Genomic DNA, 18,097 nt, shown 5'->3' with positions numbered 1-18,097 from the left:
CGATAGGGGGACAGGCATTTCTGTTGCCGTAGATGTGAATGCAGGATGATGTGTTGCCTCCCTGGTGCCAGTATCAAGGATGTCACTGAACAGCTGCAGAGCACCCTGAGGTGGGTGGAACAGCCAGCAGTCGTGGTCCACATTAGTAGGAAGAGGGCTGTGGTTCGACAGAAAGAGTTTATTGAGCTAGGTAAGAAATTAGCAAGCAGGACCTCAAAAGTAGTAATCTCCGGATTAATCCCAGTAACATTCACAAGTGAGTATAGAAACAGGAGGGTAGGATAGATGAATGCGTGGCTGGAAAGGTGGTGCAGGAGGGAGGGGCTTTAGATTCCTAATAGGATAGTACGGAGTGTTGCTAATAAGATTGATGAGTTACAGGTGCAGATTGACATGTGGAAATATGATGTTGTGGCGATAACAGAGACTTGGCTCAAAGAAGGGTAGGTCTGGGTGTTAAATATTGCTGGATACAAGGTGTTCAGGAAAGATAGGAAGGGGAAAAAAGGGAGGGTGGTGGCGGTACTGATTAAGGAGAGCATTGCGGTGCTGAAGATAAGGATGTCCCAGAGGGGTCGGTGTTATCTATCAGCCACCAACTAGTGGGAAGGATGTAGAGGAACAAACTTACAAGGAAATTACAGAGAGGTGCAACAATTATCGGATAGTTATAATGGGGGATTTTAATTATCCAAACATAGACTGGGATAGTAGTAGTGTAAAGGGCAGTAGGGGGCAAGAGTTCCTAGAGTGTGTTCACGAAAATTTTCTACAGCAGTATGTTTCTTGTCCAACGAGAAAGGAGGCGCTGCTATACCTGGTTCTTGGGAATGAGGTTGGCCAAGTGGATCAAGTGTCAGTAAGAGAACATTTAAGGGACAGTAATCATTGAAACATAGAAAATAGGAGCAGGAGTAGGCCATTCGACCCTTTGGGCCTGCTCCACCATTCAAAAAAGATCATGGCTGATGGTCTAATTCAGTACCCTGCTCCCGCTTTGTCCCCATATCCCTTGATCCCTTTGGCATTAATATATCTATCTCCTTCTTGAATATATTTAATGACTTGGCCTCCACTGCCTTCTGCGGTAGAGAATTCCACAGATTCACCAGCCTCTGAGTGAAGAAATTTCCCTCATCTCAGTTCTAAATGGCATACCCAGTATCCTGAGACTGTGACCCCTGGTTCTGGACTCCCCAGCCATCGGGAACATCCTCCCTCTGCATCTAGCCTGTCTAGTCCTGTTAGAATTTTATAGGTTTCTATGAGATCCCCTCTCATTCTTCTAAACCTTAGTGAATATAGGTCTAGTCGACCCAATCTATCCTCATCTGTCAATCCTGCCATCCCAGGAATCAGCCTAGTAAATCTTCTTTGCATTCCCTCCATGGCAAGAACATCCTTCCTCAGGTAAGGAGACCAAAACTGCACACAATACTCCAGATGTGGCCTCACCAAAACCCTGTATAATGCAGTAAGACATCCTTGCTCCTGTACTCAAATCCTCTTGCAATGAAGGCCAACATACCTTTCGCCTTCCTAACTGCCTGCTGCACCTGAATGCTTGTTTTCAGTGACTGGTGTACAAGGACACCCAGGTTTCCTTGCACCTGCCCTTTTCCCAATCTATCACCATTCAGATAATAATCTGCCTTTCTGTTTTTACAACCAAAGTCGATAACCTCACATTTATCCATGTTATACTGCATCTGCCATGCATTTGCCCACTCACCCAACTTGTTCAAATCACATTGGAACCTCTTTGCATCCTCCTCACAGCTCACATTCCCCCCCAGCTTTGTGTCGTCTGCAAACTTGGAAATGTTACATTTAGTTCCCTCACTGACGTCATTCATATATATTGTGAATAGCTGGGGCCCAAGCACTGATCCCTGTGGTACCCCACTAGTCACTGCCTGCCACCCTGAAAAAGACCTGTTTATTCCTGCTGTCTATTTCCTGTCTGTCAACCAATTCTCAATCCAAGCCAGTATATTACCCCAAATCCCATGTGCTTTAATTTTGCACACAAACCTCTTATGTGGAACCTTACCAAAAGCCTTCTGAAAATCCAAATACACCATATCCACTGGTTGTCCCTTATCTATTCTACCAGTTACATCCTCAAAAAACTCCAGTAGATTTGTTAAGCATGATTTCCCTTTCATAAACCCATGCTGACTTTGTCCAATCCTGTTTATGCTTTCCAGCTTTGTCCAATCCCGTTTATGCTTTCCATAGTATCATAAGGTTTAGGCTGACTATGGAAAAGGACAAAGAATGATCCAGAGTAAAAATAATTAACTGGGGGAAAGCCAATTTCAATGGGGTAAGAACGGATCTGGGACGAATAAATTGGAGTCAAAGGTTGGCAGAAAAACGGTAGCTGAACAATGAGCTACCTTCAAAGAAGGGATAGTTCAGGCACAGTCAAGATATGTTCCCTCGAAGGGGAAAGATAGGGTAAACAAATCCAGAGCTCCCTGGATGATAAACCGGTAGAGATTAAGATAAAGAAGAAAAAGTGTGCTTATGACAGGTGCCAGGTAGAAAATACTGTTGAGAACCAGGCTGAATATTGAAGGCTCAGAGGGGAGTGAAAAAGCAAATAAGAGAAGCAAACAGAGAGTATGAAAAGCGACCTGTAATTAACATAGAAAGAATCCCAAAGTTTTCTATAGACATACAAATAGTAAAAGGGTGATAAAAGGAGGAGTGGGGCTGATTAGGGACCATAAAAGGGGATTTGCGCATGGAGGCAGAGGGCACAGTTGAAATATTAAATGAATAAGGAAGATGATGCAATCCAGGCAATGGTGAAAGAGGAGATAATTCAGACACTAGAAGGGTTTAAAATTGATAAGGAGGAGGTATTGGATAGGCTGTCTATACTTAAAGTGGATAAGGCACCAGGACAGGTGAGATGCATCCAAGGATACTGAGGGAAATGAGAGTGGAAATTGCGGAGGCACTGGCCATAATTTTTCAGTCTTCCTTAGACTCACGGGTGGTGTCAGAGGACTGAAGAATTGCAAACATTACACCCTTGTTCAAAAAAGGGTGTAAAGATAAGCCCAGCAACTACATGCCAGTCAGCTTAACTTCGGTGGTGGGGAAAATTCTGGAAAGAATAATTCGGGACAAGATTAATAGTCACATGGACAAATGTGGGTTAATTAAAGAAGGCCAGCATGGATTTCTTAAGGGAAAATCATGTTTAACTAATTTGCTGGAGTTTCTTGATGAGGTAACAGAGAAGGTTGATAAGGGCAATGCAGTTGATGTGGTGCACATGGAATTCCAAAAGGCATTTGATACAGTACTGCACAACAGACTTGTGAACAAAGTTATAGCTCATGGAATAAAAGGGTTAGTAGCAACATGGATACAGAAATGGCTGAGTGACAGGAAACTAACAGTAGTGGTTAATGGATTTTTTTTTTGGGCTGGAGGAAGGTTTGTAGTGGAGTTCCCCAGGGATCAGTTTTGGGATCTTTGCTTTTCTTGATATATATTAATGGCCTAGACCTTGGTATACAGAACACAACTTCAAAGTTTGCAGATGATACAAAACTTGGAAGCATTGTGAACTGTGGGGACAATAGTGCAGAACTTCAAAAGGATATAGACAAGTTGGTGGAATGGGCGGACAGGTGGCCGATGAAGTTTAATGCAGAGAAATGTGAAGTGACACATTTTGGTAGGAAGAACATAAACAGACAATATCAAATAAAGGGTACAATTATAAAGGGTGTGCTAGAGCAGACGGACCTCAGTGTATATGTGCATAAGTAGCTGAAAGTGGCAGCAGAGGTTGAGAGCACGATTAATAAAGCATACAATATCCTGGGCATCAGGTGGCAGAACTGTATCTCCAACACAGAAGTCCTCGAGGCGGCCAACATCCCCAGCATATACACCCTACTGAGCCAGCGGCGCTTGAGATGGCTTGGCCATGTGAGCCGCATGGAAGATGGCAGGATCCCCAAGGACACACTGTACAGCGAGCTTGTCACTGGTATCAGACCCACCAGCCGTCCATGTCTCCGCTTTAAAGAGGTCTGCAAACGCGACATGAAGTCCTGTGACATTGATCACAAGTCGTGGGAGTCAGTTGCCAGTGATCGCCAGAGCTGGCGGGCAACCATAAAAGCGGGGCTAAAGCATGGCGAGTCGAAGAGACTTAGCAGTTGGCAGGAAAAAAGACAGAGGCGCAAGGGAGAGCCAACTGTGTAACAGCCCCGACAACCAAATTTATCTGCAGCACCTGTGGAAGAGTCTGTCACTCTAGAATTGGCCTTTATAGCCACTCCAGGCTCTGCTTCACAAACCACTGACCACCTCCAGTCACTTACCCATTGTCTCTCGATACAAGGAGGCCAAAGAAGATTAATAGGGGCATAGAGTACAAAAGCATGGAGGTTATCTTGAACTTGTATAAGACACTAGTTTGGCATCAGCTGGAGTATTACGTCCAGTTCTGGGGGCTCCGCTTTAGGAAGGATGTGATGGCGTTAGAAAGAGTGCAGAAAAGATTCACGAGAATGGTTCCGTTGATGAAGATAGATTGGAGAAGTTGGGACTGTTTTCTTTAAAGAGAAGGCTGATAGGAGATTTGATAGAGGTATTCAAAATCATGAGGGGTCTGGACAGAGTACATAGGGAGAAATTGTTCCCACTCGTGAAAGGATGGAGAACGAGAGGGCACAGATTTAAAGTAATAGGTAAATGAAGCAAAAGCAACATGACAAAAAACTTTTTCACACAGCGAGTGGTTAAGGTCTGGAATGCACTGCCTGCGAGTGCAGTGGAAGCAGGTTCAATTGAAGCATTCAAAAGGGATTAGACTGTTATCTGAAAAGGAAGAATGTGCAGGGTTACGGGGAGAAGGCGGGTGAGTGGCACTAGGTGAAATGCTCATTAGTAGAACCGGTACAGACACGATGAGCCAAATGGCCTCCTTCTGCCCTGTAGCAATTTTATGATTCTGTGAACAGAAGTAGACCATTTAGCTTCTCAAGGCTGTACCGCCATTCAATGAGATTACGGCTGATCTGCGATCTAACTCCATATACCTGCCTTTGCCCCATATCCCTTCATACCTTTGGATGACAAAAATCTATTAATCTCAGATTTAAAATTTACAATTGATCTAGTATGAATTGCCGTTTGTGGAAGACAGTTCCAAATTTCTACCAACCTTTATGTGTAGAAGTGTATCTTAATTTCACTCCTGGAAGGGCTGGCTCTAATTTTTAGACTGTGAATCATAGAAATCATAGAAAGTTTAAGGCACAGAAAGAGGCCACTTGGCCCATCGTATCTTTGCTGGCCGAAAAATGATCCACTTATTCTAATCCCACCTTCCAGCATTTGGTCCGTAGCCCTGCAGATTATGGTACCTGAGGTGCATATCCAGACCCCTTTTGAATGAGTTGAGGCTCTCTGCCTCAACTACCCTTTCAGGCAGCAGGTTCCAGACCCCCACCATCCTCTGGGTGAAAATGTTTTTCTTCACCTCCCCTCTAATTTTTCTACCAATTACTTTAAATCTACGTACCCCCCCCCCCCCCCCACCCCACCCCCGCCCCATCACTGACCTCTCTGCTCGGGTGAATAGACCATTCACCTCCACTCTATCCAGGCCCCTCAAAATTTTGTACATTTCAATCAGATGTCGCCTCAGCCTTCTCTGTTCCAAGAAGAACAACCCCAGCCTATCCAATCTTTCCTCAAAGCTGCAATTTCCAGTCCTGGCAACATCCTCGTAAATCTCCTCTGTACCCTCTCTAGTGCAATTACATCCTTTCTGTAATGAGGTGACCAGATCTGCACACAGTACTCAAGTTGTGCTCCCTAGTCCTAGACTCCCCAACCAGTGGAAATAGATTCTCACTATCTATCCTGTATGTTCTTCTCAATAGCTTGAAAAATTCAATCAAATCACCCCTTAACCTTCTAAATTCCAGGGAATACAACCTGTTTGATTTTTTTTTTAGATTTAGAGATACAGCACTGAACCAGGCCCTTTAGCCCACCGAGTCTGTGCCGACCATTAACCACCCATTTATACTAATCCTACACTAATCCCATATTCCTACCACATCCTCACATGTCCCTATATTCCCCTACCTGTACTAGGGGCAATTTATAATGGCCAATTTACCTTATCAACCTGCAAGTCTTTTGGCTGTGGGAGGAAACCAGAGCACCCGGAGGAAACCCACACAGACACAGGGAGAACTTGCAAACTCCACACAGGCAGCACCCAGAATTGAACCCGGGTCGCTGGAGCTGTGAGGCTGCGGTGCTAACCACTGCGCCACTGTGCCGCCCTTATGTAATCTCTTCTCATAATTTCGCCCTTGGAGTCCAGGTATCAATCTGGTAAACCTAAGTTATATTCCCTCCAAGGCCAATATATCCTTCTTAAGGTGTGATGCCCAGAACTGCTCGCAGTGCTCCAGTTGTGGTCTAACCAGGGTTTTGTACAGGTGAAGCATGATTTCTTGTAGTCTATCCCTCTAGATAAAGGGCATCATTTCATTAACCTTTTTGATTATTTGCTATACCTGTTCATGACATTTTAATGATCTATGTACCTGAACTCCAAATCTCTTTGGACCTCCTCTATTTCTAGCTCATCACCATTTAGGAAGTACCCTGTTCTATCCTTTTCAGGTTCAAAGTGGATGACACTCACATTTGCTTACATTGAAATCCATTTGCCATTAGTTTTGCCCATTCACTTAATCTATCAATATCTCTTTGTAATGTTATGCTTCCATCTACACTGCCGCCCATCTTTGTGTCATCAGCAAATCCGAATATATGGCTTTTTATCCTATCATCCAAGTCATTAAATAGTCATTAATCAATTAATTAATTAATAGTTTTGGCCCCAACACAGATCCTTGTGGGACACTACTCATTATATACTGCCAATTAGAGTACCTGGCCATTATCTTCACTCTCTATCTCTGGCCAACTTCCTAACCAGGTCAATAATTCACCTTCAATTCCATGGGCTTCAACTTTAGCTAACAGTCTCTTATGAGGAACTTTTTCAAATGCCTTCTGCTTGTCCAAATAAATAACATCCACAGACATCCCCCTATCCACTGCATTAGTCGCCTCTTCAAACAATTCAATCAAACTCGTCGGCATGACCTACCCTTTGCAAATCCATGCTGCCTCTCTCTGATCAGCAGAATACTTTCAAGGTGTTCAATCACGCTATCCTTAATTATAGACTGTCGCAATTTCTCAACAACAGATGTCAGGCTAATTGGTCTATAATTCGCTGTTTTCTCTCTGTCACCTTTCGTAAATAACGGATTATCATGCACAATTTTTCAATCTAAATGAACGGTTCCTGAGTCAAGAGATCTTTGGAAGATTATAGTTATGGCCTCCGTGAAATGAGGTTGGGCAGTGTGAATGAAATTCCCAACGAGCACGTGGCTGTAGAACAAAATTCCCACAATTTGGCAAACTCACTGAGCAGGATGCAGAGACGAAGAACATAGGAACATGGGTAGGCCATTCAGTCCCTCGAACCTATTCTGCAATTCAATGAGATCATGGTTGATCTGAATCTTAACTCCAACCACCCACCTTGGCTCCATATTCCTTTATACCTTTGGTTAGCAAAAATCTTACCCATATTAGGGATTTAAAATTATTAATTGAGTTAGCACCTACTGCTTTTTGTGGGAGAGTTCCACACTTTTACCATCCTTTGCATGAAGTAATGTTTCCTGACTTCTCTCCTGAATGGCCTGGCTCTGATTTTCAGGTTATGCCCCCTTGTCTTTGACTCCCTCACCAGCAGGAAGTTTCTACCTATACTATCAATATTTTTCAAAACCATATAAAACCTCAATCAAACCCCTTAACATTATCTTTCCAGGGTATACAAGCCTAGGTTATGCAATCTCTAATCACAGTCTAACCCTTGGGTCCTTGGTAACATTTTGGTGATTCTGTATGGCATTCCTTCCAAGGGCAATATATCCTGTCTACGATGCGGTGCCAAGAACTGTACATAGTACTCCAAATGTGGTCTAACCAGGGTAAAACTTCCTCTACTTTATATTCTAGTCCTCTAGTTATAATAGCCTTGTTGATTTTTTTGGTACCTGATTACTACATTTTAGTGATCAACTTACATAGCCTCCAAAATCTCTTTGGATCTCCACTGTTCCTAGCTTTTCACCATTTAAATACTATCCCTTTTTGGTCCAAAACCTCACACTAACCTGTGTTGAAATCCATCTCCCACAGTTTTGTCCACTCAACTGATCTATCAATGTCTCTATGTAATTTTATGCTGCCATCTACACGACTTAATATGCTACCAATCTTTGTGCCATTGTCAAACTTGGATAAATGGCTTTATATTATGTTATTAAGTTATTAACAACAAACAAACAGTGACTTTTTAATGAGGTTTTAAATGATTACTTTTCATCTGTGTTCACTATGGAGAAAGACGATGTAGGTGTAGAGATCAGGGAGGGGGATTGTGATATACTTGAACATATTAGTATTGAAAGGGCGGAAGTAATAGCTGTTTCAGCGGGCTTAAAAGTGGATAAATCTCCAGTTCCAGATGAGTTGTAACCCAGGCTGTTATGTGAGGCAAGGGAGGAGATTGCAGAGGCTCTGACACAAATTTTCAAATCTTCTCTGGCCACAGGAGAGGTACCAGAGGATTGGAGGACAGCAAATGTGGTACCATTATTCAAGAAGGGTTGCAAGGATAAACCAAGTAATTACAGGCCAGTGAGTCTGACATCAGTGGTTGGGAAACTACTGGAAAAAATTCTGAGGGACAGGATTAATCTCCACTTGGAGAGTCAGGGATTAATCAGGGATAGTCAGCATGGCTTTGTCAGGGGGAGATCATGTCTAACTAACTTGATTGAATTTTTCGAGGAGGTGAATAGATATGTAGATGAGGGTAAAGCAGTTGATGGAGTCTACATGGACTTCAGTAAAGCTTTTGATAAGGTCCCGCATGGGAGATTGGTCAAGAAGGTACGAGCCCATGGGATCCAGAGCAATTAGACAAATTGGATCTAAAATTGGCTTAGTGGCAGGAGGCAGATGGTGATGGTCAAGGGCTGTTTCTGCGAGTGGAAGCCTGTGACCAGTGGTGTACTGCAGGAATTGGCGCTGGGACCCTTGCTGTTTGTAGTGTACATTAATGATTTAGATGTGAATATAGGAGGTATGAGCAGTAAGTTCGCGGATGACACGAAAATTGGTGGTGTCATAAATAGCGAGGAGGAAAGCTTTAGATTACAAGACGATATAGATGGGCTAGTGAGATGGGCGGAGCAGTGGCAAATGGAATTTAATCCTGAGAAGTGTGAGGTGATGCATTTTGGGAGGACTAACAAGGCAAGAGAATATACAATGGATGGTAGGACCCTAGGAAGTACAGAAGGTTAGAGGGACCTTGGTGTACTTGTCCATAGATCACTGAAGCAGAGGTCTGCTACCCGACCCAAACCCAACGGGACCCGACAACATGTGTCGGGTTCGGGTCGGGTCTATCTTCCGGGGACAACTTTCGGGCTCGGGTCAGGTCGGGTTGGGTCGGGCCGAGCCCAGATCGAGTCGGGTCGGGTTGGCCAGACACACATGGTAAGTGCTCTACTGGTAAGTATTAAAAATTTAAAAAAAAACTTAACTGAGCTGGGAGTCCGGGACGAAACTGAGTCTGTGCAGCGAGCGAGTGACGTCACTGTGACGTCATCACGCACGTGCTGCAGCTTCTTGCAGGTTCGATGTCAGGAAGGTAAGTAAAGGGATGGTTGGGTCAGGTTCAGGTAGGGCCAACTAGTGCTGGGTTTGGGCCGGGTCGGGCTCGGGCCCGCTGTGGTTTAGTAGGGTTCTTTTTCCCGACCTAAAGCAGGTCTCTACACTGAAAGTAGCAGCACAGGTAGATAAGATGGTTAGGAAGGCATGTGGGATACTTGTCTTTATCAGCCGAGGGATAGAATATGAGAGCAGGGAGGTTATGAGGGAGCTGTATAAAACACTAGATAGGCCACAGCTGGAGTACTGTGTACAGTTCTGGGCACCACACTATAGGAAGTGTGTGATTGCACTGGAGAGGGTGTAGAGGAGATTCACCAGGATGTTGCCTGGGCTGGAGCATTTCAGCTATGAAGAGAGACTGAAAAGGTTCGAGTTGTTTTCCTTAGAGCAGAGAAGGCTGAGGGGGGACATGATTGAGGTATACAAAATTATGAGGGGCATTGATAGATTAGATAGGAAGAAACTTTTTCCCTTAGTGAAGGGGTCAATAACCAGGGGGCATAGATGTAAGGTAAGGGGCAAGAGGTTTACAGGGGATTTGAGGAAAAATTTTTTCACACAGAGGGTGGTTGGAATCAGGAAAGCACTGCCTGAAGAGGTGGTAGAGGCAGGAACCATCACAACATTTAAGAAGTATTTAGATGAGCACGAAATGCCATAGCATACAAGGCTACGGGCCAAGTGCTGGAAAATAGGATTAGAATAGGTACGTGCTTGATGGCCAGCACAGACATGATGGGCCAAAGGGCCTGTTTCTGTGCTGTATAACTCTATGACTAGATGAGAGCCCAGCACAGATCCTTGTGGGACACTTCCTTCCAATTCGAGTACATATTCATTATCTGTACTCTCTTTAGGTCTTTAAAATTATGAAAGGTTTTGATAGAGTATACACAAAGAGAGTGTTTCCACTTGTGGGGAAGAGCAAAACGAGAGGCCATCAAAATAAAATAGTCACCAAGAAATTAAATAGGGAATTCAGAAGAAACTTCTTTACCTCACGGGTGGTGAGAATATGAAACACACTAACACATGGAGTAACTGAGCTGAATAGTATAGATGCATTTAAGGGGAAACTAGATAAGCATACGAGGGAAAAGGGAATTGAGGGTTATACTGATAGAATTCGATGAGGCAGGATGGAAGGAGGTTGAAGTGGAGTATAAACGCCAGCAGGCACTGGTTGGGCCAAATGGTCTGTTTCTGTGATGTGTATTCTATTTAATTCTATATAATTCTGTCTTCTACTGTCTATTCAATCTCCTAACCAGGTCAACAATTTGCCTTCATGTCCATGGCTTTGATTTTAGCTGACAGTCTCTTATGTGAAACCTTACCAAGTGCCATATAAACTACATCCATACACATTACCCTATCTACTACCTCAAAAGATTCAACCAGGTTCATTAGACATGACCTACCCTTTACAAATTCATGTTGACTATCTTTAATTACCTCAAATTTCTCCAAGTGTTCAGTCTCTTTGTCTTTTATTATAGATTGCAATAGCTTACCCACAACAAATTTTAGACCAACAGGTCTATAATTTCCTGATTTCTCTTTCTCACCTTTCATAAATAATGGAGTTACATTTGCAATTTTCCAACCTAAAAGGACAATTCCTGAATTGAGTGAGCTTTGGAAGTTTATGGCTAAAGCTTCTACAATTTCCTCACCTACTTCCTTTAAAATCCTGGGGTGGCAACCATCAAGTCCTGTGGATCTGCTGGTCTTTACTGCCATTATTCTAATACTGTTTTCTTGCCTACATTAACTTTAATGAGTTCCAGTCCTTGATTCATTATTAATTTCCCTGGAATGTCAGGTATGTAATCCTCTTTCTCTACTGTGAAGACTGACACAAAGGAGTTGCATAGTGGTAATGTTACTGAACTAGTAATCCAAAAGTCCGGACTAATGCTCCAAAGGAGTTAGTTCAAATCCCACCATGGCAGCTAGCAGAATTTAAACTTAATTAATAAATCTGGAATAAAATGCTGGTCTTGTTCATAATGATCATGAAACTACCGGATTGTCGTAAAAACCCATCTGGTTCACTAATGTCCTTCAGGTGAGGAAGTTTGCCATCCTTATCTGGCTTGGCCTACATGTGACTCCAGACCCAGGCCAAAATTGTTGACTCTTAAGTGCCCCCTGAAATGGCCTACCAAGCCACTCAGTTGTAGGCAGCTTACTGCCACCTGCTCAAGGGATAGACAATAAATGCTGGTCTTGCCATCCCAAGAATGAATATAAAAATTAACAAGTCTGCAATTACCTTCTTTTCATTTGCAATACTGCTCCCATCTGTTTTTAATGGGCCCACGTTACTCCTAACTGCACTTTTTCTTCTAATATAATTATAAACATATTGCCCAATGTTACTTCTGAAAGCTATACATAAACACTGCTGGAACTGTGCAGATAAGCATAACAGTGCTAAAATAAAACTCTCATTAAAAACAATCATAACACCTAATACCGTACCTCAGCACGAGTCACCACCTTTAGGAGAGATTATAGGAGAAAATAAATTACACCCAAAAAATCCCAGTTTGTATGTGCTTAGTTGTTGAAATTATCCACCTTCCTCATTTGCATATAGATACAGAAACCTTTTGGATTTCTTATTAATCCATGGCTCCAGCAATGAAAACAAATGAAAATGTCTGCACGGAGGTGTCATCTGTATTGGAGGTAGGAATAGCAGTGGGTGCTAACTAAAACAATGTGAAGCTGTTGTCGTCCCCGTAATTTTCCTGGTTAGATTAGCTAGTTACCCATGGTATGTATACTTTCATTCAAATAATATTATTGATGATTGGAATCAATATACTGGGGTTCTGACAATGAAATCGCCCTTAACCTGAAAAGTGGCTGTTCTATAAATCCATATAGAATGGACATCACATACAAAATGGTTAGAATTTTTTTTAAAATGCAGTCCATCTTTAATTAGAACTAAACAAAAGATCAAAATTCATACCTTGCTTTTTCCAATGTATTGTACAGATGACATTTGGGGTAGAGCTCCATTTTCAGCCCGTGACGCTGTTGGAAAGACAGACTTTAAAGTCTGATTGGGATAACCAACAATCTTTGTTGCAGCTGCCATATTCAGCTTTGGCAGTTCCATAGGATACGGAGGAATTTGGCGTCGTATAGGAATTCCCTGTGGATAATTTGTATGCTGAAATAAATTTTGCGTGCTTAACAGTTGTTTTACAATCCCCCACTGAACTTTTCTTCATATCAATATCCATATCAGATATGGCTTAGCCTAATAACTTGTAAAAATAGCACCTAAAATGAAAGAATGGTAATAGTCACAAAATGTAATCTTTATTTACATTGAATACCATGCGTAATGAAAAACAATATTATTTCTTCTGTGAATCTGTTCCAGGGTTCTGAAGGAAATATAATTCTACTCTACATAATCATAAGTACCCTAAATAAGAATAGGAAAAAAACACTTGCTTAAAACCTGGAAATTAATTAGTTGAGAAACCACAAGGAAAGATTAGTCCTCACCAACCCAGGGTTGCTCCACCTTCTGAACGCAAAATGTTCCCAAAAACCCCTTCGCAAAAACTTTTCATTCTTTCTTTGGGATCAGAGCCTCAGTGGCAAGGCCAGCATTTATTGCCCATCCCTAGTTGCCCTGGACTGCTTTTACAAGATAGTGTGGACCTTCTAGAGCAGAATTGTCAAACATACGGCATGCGGGCCAGGATCAGGCCTACCAAAGGTTTCTACCCGGCCTGTGGATGTAAATTGTACACAGCCATTCCTCATCGTCGCCAAAGGTCCGTGACTGGTAATGTCAGAGATGAGAAAGTTCCCATGGTTTCTTCTTTCTGATCAGACTGACTTTCAAAAATGAGAAAAAAAAAAGAGACTCATGGACAGGTTTGCGGCTGCCTGCAATGAATTTGGCCTAACCATCAGCCTCAAGAAAACGAACATCGTGAGACAGGACGTCAGAAATGCCCCATCTATCAATATCAGTGACCAAACTCTGGAAGTGGTTCAAGAGTTCACCTACCTAGGCTCAACTATCACCAGTAACCTCTCGATGCAGAATTAAACAAGCGCATGGGAAAGGCTTCCTCTGCTATGTCCAGACTGGCCAACAGAGTGTGGGAAAATGGCACACTGACACAGAACACAAAAGTCCAAGTGTATCAAGCCTATGTCCTCAGTACCTTGCTCTACAGCAGCAAGGCCTGGACAAACTACGTCAGCCAAGAGCGACGTCTCAATTCATTCCAACTTTGCTGCCTCCGGAAAATCCTTGGCATCAGGTGGCAGGACCGTATCTCCAACACAGAAGTCCTCAAGGTGGCCAACATCCCCAGCATATACACCCTACTAAGCCAGCGGCGCCTGAGATGGCTTGGCCATGTGAGCCGCATGGAAGATGGCAGGATCCCCAAGGACACATTGTACAGCGAGCTCGTCACTGGTACCAGACCCACCGGCCGTCCATGGCTTCGCTTTAAAGACGTCTGCAAACGCGACATTAAGTCCTGTGACATTGATCACAAGTCGTGGGAGTCAGTTGCCAGCGATCGCCAGAGCTGGCGGGCAACCATAAAAGCGGGGCTAAAGCATGGCGAGTCGAAGAGACTTAGCAGTTGGCAGGAAAAAAGACAGAGGCGCAAGGGAGAGCCAACTGTGTAACAGCCCCGACAACCAAATTTATCTGCAGCACCTGTGGAAGAGTCTGTCACTCTAGAATTGGCCTTTATAGCCACTCCAGGCGCTGCTGCACAAACCACTGACCACCTCCAGGCGCTTACCCATTGTCTCTCGAGACAAGGAGGCCAAAGAAGAAGAAGAAGAAGATCAGACTGACTTTCTATTGGAATTTCTAAGCTCTGTATACAAAATTATGAGGGGCATTGATAGGTTAGATAGGAAGAAACTTTTTCCCTTAGCGAAGGGGTCAATAACCAGGGGGCATAGATGTAAGGTAAGGGGCAGGAGGTTTACAGGGGATTTGAGGAAAAAGTTTTTCACACAGAAGGTGGTTGGAATCTGGAATGCACTGCCTGAAGAGCTGGTAGAGACAGGAACCCTCACAACATTTAAGAAGTATTTAGATGAGCACTTGAAACGCCATAGCATACAAGGCTACGGGCCAAATGTTGGAAAATAGGATTACAATAGTTAGGTGCTTGATGGTCGGCACAGACATGATGGGCCGAAGGGCCTGTTTCTGTGCTGTATAACTCTATGATCTTTATCTAATGCTCATTAACACTCCTTTCCATATCCAAGATTCGTGGTTTTCCAACGAACTTTAAAACAAAATCAGAATCTGCCGGACAACCCTGAATCTATCCAAAGTTCAGAAACCGCTCTTCCCACTCTCAGCAAAGGTCAGAGACAGAGTGAGATGGTGGGGGGGGGGGCGGGTTTTGGCGGGGGAGGGGAGCAGAGAGAGGGGGGCAAAGGGGGGGTGCAGAGAGGGGGTGGATACAGGGGGGGTGCAGAGAGGGGGGATGCAGGGGGGGCACAGAGATTGGGGCAGGAGAGAGGGGGGCAGGAGAGAGGAGGGCAGGAGAGGGGCAGGGGGGCAAGAGAGAGGGGGGCAGGAGAGAGGCGGGGCACGGGAGAGGCAGGGCAGGAGATAGGAGGGCAGGAGAGAGGGCAGGTGAGAAGCGGGCAGGTGAGAAGGGGGCAGGGAGAGGGGGCAGGAGAATGGGGGCAAGAGAGAGGGGGGAAAGAGAGGTGGGGGGAAAGAGAGGTGGGGGGAAAGAGAGGTGGGGGGAAAAGAGAAGGGGGAAAGAGAGGTGGGGGGAAAGAGAGAGGGGGAAAGAGAGAGGGGAAAGAGAGAGGGGAAAGAGAGGGGGGGAAAGAGAGGGGGGAAAGAGAAGGGGGGTGGAGAAGGGGGGGTGAAGAAGGGGGGGTGAAGAAGGGGGGTGGAGAAGGGGGGGTGAAGAAGGGGGGGTGAAGAGAAGGGGGGGTGAAGAGAAGGGGGGGAAAGAGAAGGGGGGGAAAGAGAAGGGGGGGAAAGAGAAGGGGGGAATAGAAGGGGGGGAAGAGAAGGGGGGGGAAGAGAAGGGGGGGGGGAAGAAGAGAAGGGGGGGGGAAGAAGAGAAGGGGGGGGGAAGAGAAAAGGGTATGTCGAGGGGTGTGTAGAGGGGGGGGGGGGTGCCAGAGAGGAGGGGAGCAGAGGGGCGGTGCAGGGGGCTGGGAGCAGAGGGGTGGTGCAGGGGGCGGGGTGCAGCAGGGGGTGCGGGGGAGTTGCAGAAGGAGTGCGGGGGTGGGTGCAGAAGGGGCTTGCAGAGAGAGGGGGGCAGAGAGGGTGGGGCAGAGAGGGTGGGGCAGAGAGGGTGGGGCAGAGAGATTGGGTGCAGAGAGGAGGGTGCAGAGAGGGGGGCCAGCAGAGGGGGTGGCAAGGGAGGGGGTGGCAAGGGAGGGGGGCAAGAGAGGGGCGGAGAGCGGGGTCTGGCGGAGAGCGGGGTCTGGCAGAGAGCGGGGTCTGGCAGAGAGCGGGGGGTGGAAGAGAGGGGGGGGTGGAAGAGAGGGGGGTGGAAGAGAGGGGGGTGGAAGAGAGGGGGGTGGAAAAGCAGGGATGGAAAAGCAGGGGGTTGGCAGAGAGAGAGAGCGGGGGGCAGGGGGAGGGGCAGAGAGAGATGGGGAGGGACAGTGAGAGGGGGGCAGAGAGGGAGGGTGGGCAGAAAGAGAGGGGGAAACCAAAACGTGGGGAGGGAACCACACCGGGGGGGGGGGGGGGGGGAGGGGAACCACACAGAGGGGGAGGCGCCACCCCACACTGAGGGGGTGAGGCGCCACACTGAGGGGGCAAGGCGCCACACTGAGGGGGCAAGGAGCCACACAAAGGGGAGAGATGACACGGCGGGGGAGGGGGGCAACAACACACAGAGGGGCGGGGACGACACACAGAGAGGGGGAATATAGAGAGGGGAGACAACAGAGTGGGGAACAACCTGGGGGTGAGGGGACAACTCGGGGGTGGGACAGAGAAGGGGTTGGAGAGGGACAGACAGAGAGGGAGAAGAGGGAGAGAGAGCAATCAAGATCAGTCCTGACAGATGGACATCTATCTGGAACGTTCCGCATCATTACAAGTGCGTGGGCAAACATTGACTACTTGTGCAAGTATGCCTAAGTATCCCACTAAATCAGTGTCCAACATAGTGAAGAGAAAGTAAGACAATATATTAGTCTTCTCATTTAAAGCTTCTTCACAAATTTGCACATTTGTTGTTTTGATTAATAAGATAAATTTTTATGCCTTTATCTTTCCAAAATTGTCTCACCGGCCCCCTACGTAAGACAAATATTGCCATGTGGCTCCCCAGGTGAAAAGGTTGGCCACCCCTGTTCTGGAGTGTTGTAGCTGCACCCATTCAGGAAAGTGGTGTGTATTCCATCACAATGTTAACGTGCCTTATAGATGCAGGAGAGGCTTTTGGGAGTCAGGAGATGAGCTACTCATCATTGACTACCCAGCCTCTGGCTTGCTGAGATAGACACAACATTTAATCGGCTAGTCCAGTTCAGTTTTTGAACAATAGTCACCCCGGGGATGTAGTTAGTGATGGTAATACCACTGAACATCCAGGGGATGTGATTAGGCCCTCTCTTTTTGGGGATGGTCATTGCCCAGCATTTGTGTGACACGAATGTTACTTCCCAGTTAACAGACCAAGCCAGGAGGTTATCCTGCTACCTGCAGGAATGGGCTGCTTCATTATCTGAGAAATTGTAAATGGATCTGAATCCTATGCAATCATCAGTGAACAGTCCCACTTTTGACCTTGTGATGTTGGGAAGGGCAATGATGAAGTAGCTGAAAATAACTCCTTGAACAATTTCCTGAGATTGAGATGATTGGCCTTCAACAATCACAACCATCTTCCTTTGTGCCAGGTATAACTCCAGCCAATGGAGATATTTCTCCTTGATCCCTATTCACTGCAGTTCTACTAAGGCTCCTTGGTGCCACTCTTGGTCGAATGCTGCCTTGATGGAAAGGGCAGTCACTCTCACCTCACCTCAGGATTTCAGCCATGGTTCGACCAAAGCTGTAATGAGGTCTGGGAGCAGAATGTTTCTGGTGGAACACGAAAAAAACATTGGTGAGCAGATTATTAGTACGTTCTGCTTGATAGTACTTTTGGCACTTCTTTCATCACTTTGCTGATGATTACGAGTAATCTGATAGGGTGGCAATTGGCTGGCTTGGATTTATTCTGCATTTAGTAGACAGGACACACCTGGGTAATTT

At 45.4% G+C, this 18,097-nt stretch overlaps 1 protein-coding gene across 5 annotated transcripts in view; it reads right to left on the bottom strand.

Moving 5' to 3' along the window:
* Window positions 1-18,097, bottom strand: part of LOC137373462 (MAPK/MAK/MRK overlapping kinase-like) — a 208,999-nt gene that overhangs the window by 40,060 nt on the left and 150,842 nt on the right. For 4 of the 5 annotated variants that reach the window (XM_068038287.1, XM_068038290.1, XM_068038288.1 and 1 more), the window contains one exon: window positions 12,818-13,021. In XM_068038287.1, coding sequence (XP_067894388.1) covers window positions 12,818-13,021 — 204 coding nt within the window. The remainder of the gene's footprint in view (window positions 1-12,817; window positions 13,022-18,097) is intronic. The other variant, XM_068038289.1, reaches the window with a different exon arrangement.

The sequence above is a fragment of the Heterodontus francisci genome, chromosome 9 (genome assembly GCF_036365525.1).
Source record: "Heterodontus francisci isolate sHetFra1 chromosome 9, sHetFra1.hap1, whole genome shotgun sequence".
Taxonomy (NCBI): Eukaryota; Metazoa; Chordata; class Chondrichthyes; order Heterodontiformes; family Heterodontidae; genus Heterodontus; species Heterodontus francisci.
This window is presented reverse-complemented; position numbering and strand designations above follow the sequence as displayed.